Source organism: Chelonoidis abingdonii, chromosome 1 (genome assembly GCF_003597395.2).
Source record: "Chelonoidis abingdonii isolate Lonesome George chromosome 1, CheloAbing_2.0, whole genome shotgun sequence".
Classification (NCBI taxonomy): Eukaryota; Metazoa; Chordata; order Testudines; family Testudinidae; genus Chelonoidis; species Chelonoidis abingdonii.
The window spans coordinates 199,669,048-199,675,047 of record NC_133769.1 but is presented as its reverse complement, the minus strand read 5'-3'; the positions used below and the strand labels follow the sequence as shown (position 1 = coordinate 199,675,047).

The following is a 6,000-nucleotide window of genomic DNA, read 5'->3' as shown; positions in this document are numbered from 1 at the left end:
CTTGCTGGTGGAATCTCTGCAGCTTGAGGTCTTCAAACCACAATTTGAAGACTTCAATAACTCGGACATAGGTTAGGGGTTTGTTATAGAAGTGGATGGGTAGGGTTCTGTGGCCTGCTTTGTGCAGGAGGTCAGACTAGATGATCATATTGGTCCCTTCTGACCTATGAGTCTATGAGTCTAGTGTATTGATCTTTTTCTTGTAGAGCCCTCTGGTTAATTCATTTTTAAAATGTTGTACAATCTTCACTTGCATTTAATTGCAGCATCTGATAAGTATGATAAAGAACTAATTTATCACTTAAACTTCTGTTTCTCTTCTAATCTGGGAGCTCACAACAAACATGATTGTGAGGTATTGAATAAATATAGGAAGGTGAATTTAGTGCAATAATTTGTTAAATTTCTCCAGCAATATTAAGAATAGACTACAACAGGATACATTTTATTCACTATCATTTTTAAAGATGGCTGGTGAAGGATTTCTAGTCTGATATAACCCTTTTCACATTTAGGTCACTGGCTAGAACCAAACCCAGGTCAGTAGTGATCCAAAGTTGTTCACACAAGAGTAGATTCTACCACTTTTACACTGAGCAGCACCTTACTCTGTAAATAATCCCTTTTATTTGTATGATTTAACAGGAATCTATTCAAATACAGACATTATTTAGCATGAAGAAGGGTGGTGGCATCTTGTCCTAAACAACTATGAACAATCAGATAGCTGCTTGTTGGCCTCTGAAAATAATCAGTTTAGTGGTCTCAGGCCAGTTCCCAATGAAAAAGCATCCAACATTTGACAGTTGTGCATCTCTGATTAGTTCAACTAAACACCCTGCTTCATACAGATGCATGTACAGATAAATATACATATCAATTGCATATCCAAAACTAATGCTTGCTGGCATACCCAGAGTACCTCACACACACAGACACATCTGGTATGTATATGGCATAAACCATTTTCAAAAGTACTTTAACACGTTTAGTGTAGATGAGACATATCTGGAACACTTGCATAGCCCTCTAAAATACAGCAGGTATTTAAGCTATAGACAGCAGGCTTTTAGAAATACTTTCAGAGTACTTTTTAGAATACAACAATGCATATACAATTCCTGTTGAGATTGCTTTGCAATGATATTCCAATGAGGATTCTGTCCTTTTCAGTAATATTCTTAGGATGTGCATTTTTTCCCTTAAAAAAAAAATCAGCTTGCAGCTTTCGTGGACACTTCTTATTTGGAGACCAAAAAAGTTCGATGTAAAATTCTGCTTTTTAAGTATAAATGACTACTGTGATATATATTAATTAATCTTAATTTCTCTTTTTGTTTTTTCTGAGTGTACATCTGAAAAAGTGTGGTCCTAAATACAGACTATCTTAAATATTTCCAGTTTTCCCCAATGTAGTAAGGAGAGCAGTATCAATAGATGCCCTGCTCCTGCACAGAAATCAGTACGGCTGTGTGCAGGCACAGGGATCTGCCCACAAGAATTTCATTCAGGATTAGGGCCCTTTAAATTGGCATGTAGGTTGCAAATGATTGGATCACAATAATGATGATGTAAATATTCCAGTGGAGGCTCTTAGGTTCTTCTGCATGGGGGGTGGGAAGATGCCTGCATTTACAAATGTGCATGTGGCGTGTGAAGCACCCAAAATCTGAGAGATCAAACCATTTAAAGTATTTCAGGAAACTAAAGTTATAGAAGCATAAAATATGTAGCAAGCAAGATAGAGGAGATGTTTTGCTAAGATCATAATAGTTTAAAGAAACCAACGGCAAGAAAAAGAGGATGGCATACTATATAGACAGACCCTGATTTGCTTTAGCACAGAATTACCTCTGTTTGGGAGTAGATTTGGTCAATGTTTGTATATGTTGGAAGAGGACTGGACTCAAAAGATCAAATCCTGATGCCTTATTCAGATGAGCAAACTGAGTAAGGAGAACAGGATCTGACACACAGAGAATGTCCAACACCTCCCATTATATGGCAAAGTTATAATCAACCGAAAACTTATATCAATGAGACAACTGTTTAGCCAACTTCATTGCCACTCTGTACACATGCCATTCAAGTTGCATTGTTAATTACCCCTAAAGCTAACCATATTATTCACTGCAGATGTATACATTCATCTTCAGGGGTAAGTAGCAATGCAACTTGAGGAAGAAAAAGATGAACAAAAAAGCAAGGCTGAGTGAGCGGCAAATCAGTTGTATCTTCTTATCCTAAGACCAAGAGGCTGGGGCTGTAATCCAAGAGAAGAGAAATATTGTTGGCTGATGAGAGGAAGGAAGGTAAATTGTGGTTAACCAAAGGAACAGTAAACTGGTTGGTAATGCCACTGTTCATTATCAAAAAGAATTCTAGGACCTGCAACAATTGCGCAGTCAGAGTTAACCCTGCAGTATATAACTTAAATAAGAACATTGCTTTAGATGTGATACGCTATTTTATATGGATTAGAGAGGTAATATAATGTTGCATATTTAAAGAGTAGCTATAGAAAGAGATGACATTGCCATCTTATTTTCTTTTGATAGCTTCTAGTGCTTTTACTGCTGAGTTAAAATGCAAAGCAGGTCTTAATGCCACTGTGTGTTTCCCTTCCCTGATTGTCAGCTAATGACTACACTAAACCTATATCGGTGACATCAAAACTGCAAGAGATTGTAGTACATTAGCTGAATATAGTCTGATGAACAGAAAATATAAAGCGATATCTGGTGCTTAAATTTCACAAAGGGAAATGGGAAAATATTTAACTGAGAAATCCAAAATGAGTAAATCATGCTTGCTAAATAAAGTACTGAATCTGGAGATTGCTGTTTAAAGGAGTTTTTTTTTAAAAAAAAAAGGCTGTTTGTTATGCATTCATCAAATTGCAGTGTTCCCAGAAAGCCTGAATGTGTTATGGGCATAAAAATGTCCCTAGAGGTTAGTATATATTCTAGTCATCATAAATGAGATGTCTAAGCCCCAGGTCAGGAAGACCTAGGAACCCTGAAACATACTAGCCTTCCTTTCCCCTAAATTTCCCTCTGAGAAGGCACCAAGGCATTCCACTGTAATGTTCAATTCATCTCAGAAAAGAACAAAACAAAAACCCAACCATACCTGTTACTCTTAAAAAGGCCCTTCCTTGGAAAACTCATCTCAAGTCTCCAGATAGACCTATTTTAAGTTGACAGCAGTATAATCAGGAGCAGACCAAATTTTATTTTCTGGCTTCTGAAATTATAACAGAAGCAGAACAGAACCTAGGAACTAATATAGTTGTCCATGTGGAATGGCATGCAGCCCTGATGCACAACCATGATCCTATCAGATTTTACAAGTTGAAGAAGGGTTGAGTCAGTATTTAGGTGGGACATATCCCCAAAACCACCTACCTACATGCTTCAAAAAGTATTGTGGGTGATTATTCAATAGGTAGTGTTCTCCCCTTTGAGAAACTGCTGAACCAATTCTCCAGCATGGTGCTAGTGGGCACTGTTGCAGGAGGTATCATTTTTCTTGAGCACTTATAAAACTTTGTCAGAACAGGGAGATTAGTTCTAGTTCCTTCACCAAATTCCAAGTTCAGAAGCTGCATTCTATCTACTTACATTTCTCCCCACAGTTTAAATTGGATAGCAGGATTCTTTATCTTTCATTGTCGTGCGACATTTCTGTGTGCTGTTAAACTGCTGGAATTTTTCACCCCAGAAGTAGTTTCATTTCACTAGTGGATAAAATGATCCATGCGTAGAGTGTAATGGACTAGTTTTGCTCCCATTAAGGCCCCATTCCTCTAAGTGGCTCCATGTGGGTGGACCCACCATGGTGTTAATACAATGTTAATATGAGAGCTAAAATTTTTCAAGGAATGAAGTGTTAAAGTTAAGGCTCCAATAACAACATTAATTCACATTGCATACATGCAGCATCTTCCCTTCCTGCCTTTCTTGCTAAATGGTTACCAATAACTTAATATATTTCTGTTTATATTAAATATGTCACAAAATGTACAACATACATAAGGTGCCCAAATTAATGTTGCTGTAAGATCCTTGGTCTGGATCCAGCACTGTGGTGCAGCTGCTTTGTGGTGTAGCGCTGATGCAAAGTGCCCCACAAGCTGCTATTGCTAATCATGGGAGGATCAACCCAGCAGCGCAGGCAATCCTCCAGTAGCATAGAATCCACCTCAGCTATACCAATATAGAGGGCATGGCCAAGGCATTCCTGCTGATCCTTGGCTGCTATTCAAGACCCTTGAAGTGAAGCAGTCCTCCACTCCAGCCACCATGCACAACCACACATCCCAATGTCTAATCCCTCTTGTCAGGGATCAGGCATAGTCTATAATGGTTGCTCCCTACAGCTAATGACTGGGTGTACTGCAAGGAGGAAGGGGGGGGGACCCAGGCCTGCCCTCTACTCTGGGTCCCAGCCCAGGGACCCTCTGGCATCAGCCTCACTGTCCTCTTTCTTCCCCTCCTCTGTCTGTTCCCCTGGACTGCTTCCCCTACAGCCTCTTGCACTCGCTAGGCCCTTCCCTTCAGGGCCTACAGCCTGGCGGCTATGGGCTAGAGCCTTCTAGCCTCCCAGGGAGTGGGGCAGTCCTCCCCAAGATAGGCTCTAAGTCACCTACATGCTTTTGAAAAGTTTATCCTAAAGTATAAGCAGCAAAGAGTCCTGTGGCACCTTATAGACTAACAGACATACAGGAGCATGAGCTTTCGTGGGTGAATACCCACTTCGTCAGAAGCATCCAACAAAGTGGGTATTCACCCACGAAAGCTCATGCTCCAATACATCTGTTAGTCTATCAGGTGCCACAGGACTCTTTGCTGCTTTTACAGATCCAGACTAACAAAGCTACCCCTCTGATACTTGACATCCTAAAGTATGTTACTTCAAAAATAACTACATAGAACATCTGCAGCATCTTTCACAGATGTCTCTATAGGTAGTGTGTAGAATATTGATTTATTCTACAGTAATATGGATAAAATGAATGACCCCGCATGCATTAGTCTTAAAATCGTAGTTTATTCATAGCAGAAAACATTCAGCAATTTTACTCAGGCTACTATTGCTCATAATTTCCTTTTATCTTTTAAGCATAGGTGATGAATTAAGAGGCGAATAATGCTTCTCCTTTATCTCCTTGCTTCTACAGGAGGAATATTTGAAACTGTGGAAAATGAACCTGTTAATGTTGAAGAATTAGCTTTCAAGTTTGCAGTCACCAACATTAACAGAAACAGAACACTGATGCCTAATACCACATTAACCTACGACATCCAGAGAATTAATCTCTTTGATAGTTTTGAAGCTTCAAGACGAGGTAATTTTCTTAATATTTTAATCTTCTGTCATTTGTATGTTCCGTACAGTGTTATGCTTTTACGGTAGCTCAGATATTTATAGACAAAGTATAGCAGGAAAATTCAGTCTACAGCATTATTGGGAGATAGTAGTTAAAGCTGGAAGACACTTATAATTCTTATCTAGTCTTTGATACACTACCTATATTTCTAGCTAAACCCTAGCACCACCAAATGAAAGATGGCAGGGCCAACCCAATTCTCTTTAAAAAAATGGATTCACCATAGAATTCTGAAGAAAATGAAAGCAGCCTAGAAGATAACAGTGAGATGTGATATCTCATAATTAAGACACACTGATATACATAATTCACGCCAAATTAATTCCAAGGTACTAAGCACAGGGTGAATGAAGAGGTTATCCTGAAATGTTAACACTTTGCGTAACAGCAGATGGGTTGCTCTGTTCTAACAATTTATAAAAACTGGGCTTGAAAAAGTAAGAAATATATATTCTCATCCATTTATTTTCCCTGAATGGAAGACAAGTGTCTGACACCTCATCTAACATACATGCAGACTAAAAAGGAAAAAGTCATTTGGGACTCACTTTTTCCTTGGACACAGCCTAATCATTCATTTCTAGAAGACACCCTCAAAGTAAACTAAA

At 38.8% G+C, this 6,000-nt stretch overlaps 1 protein-coding gene across 2 annotated transcripts in view; it reads left to right on the top strand.

The window, feature by feature from the left end:
* GRIK1 (glutamate ionotropic receptor kainate type subunit 1) overlaps positions 1-6,000 on the top strand; it is a 281,281-nt gene that overhangs the window by 140,601 nt on the left and 134,680 nt on the right. For both annotated transcript variants that reach the window (XM_032798280.2, XM_032798281.2), the window contains exon 2: positions 5,183-5,350. In XM_032798280.2, the coding sequence (XP_032654171.1) occupies positions 5,183-5,350 (168 nt within the window). The remainder of the gene's footprint in view (positions 1-5,182; positions 5,351-6,000) is intronic.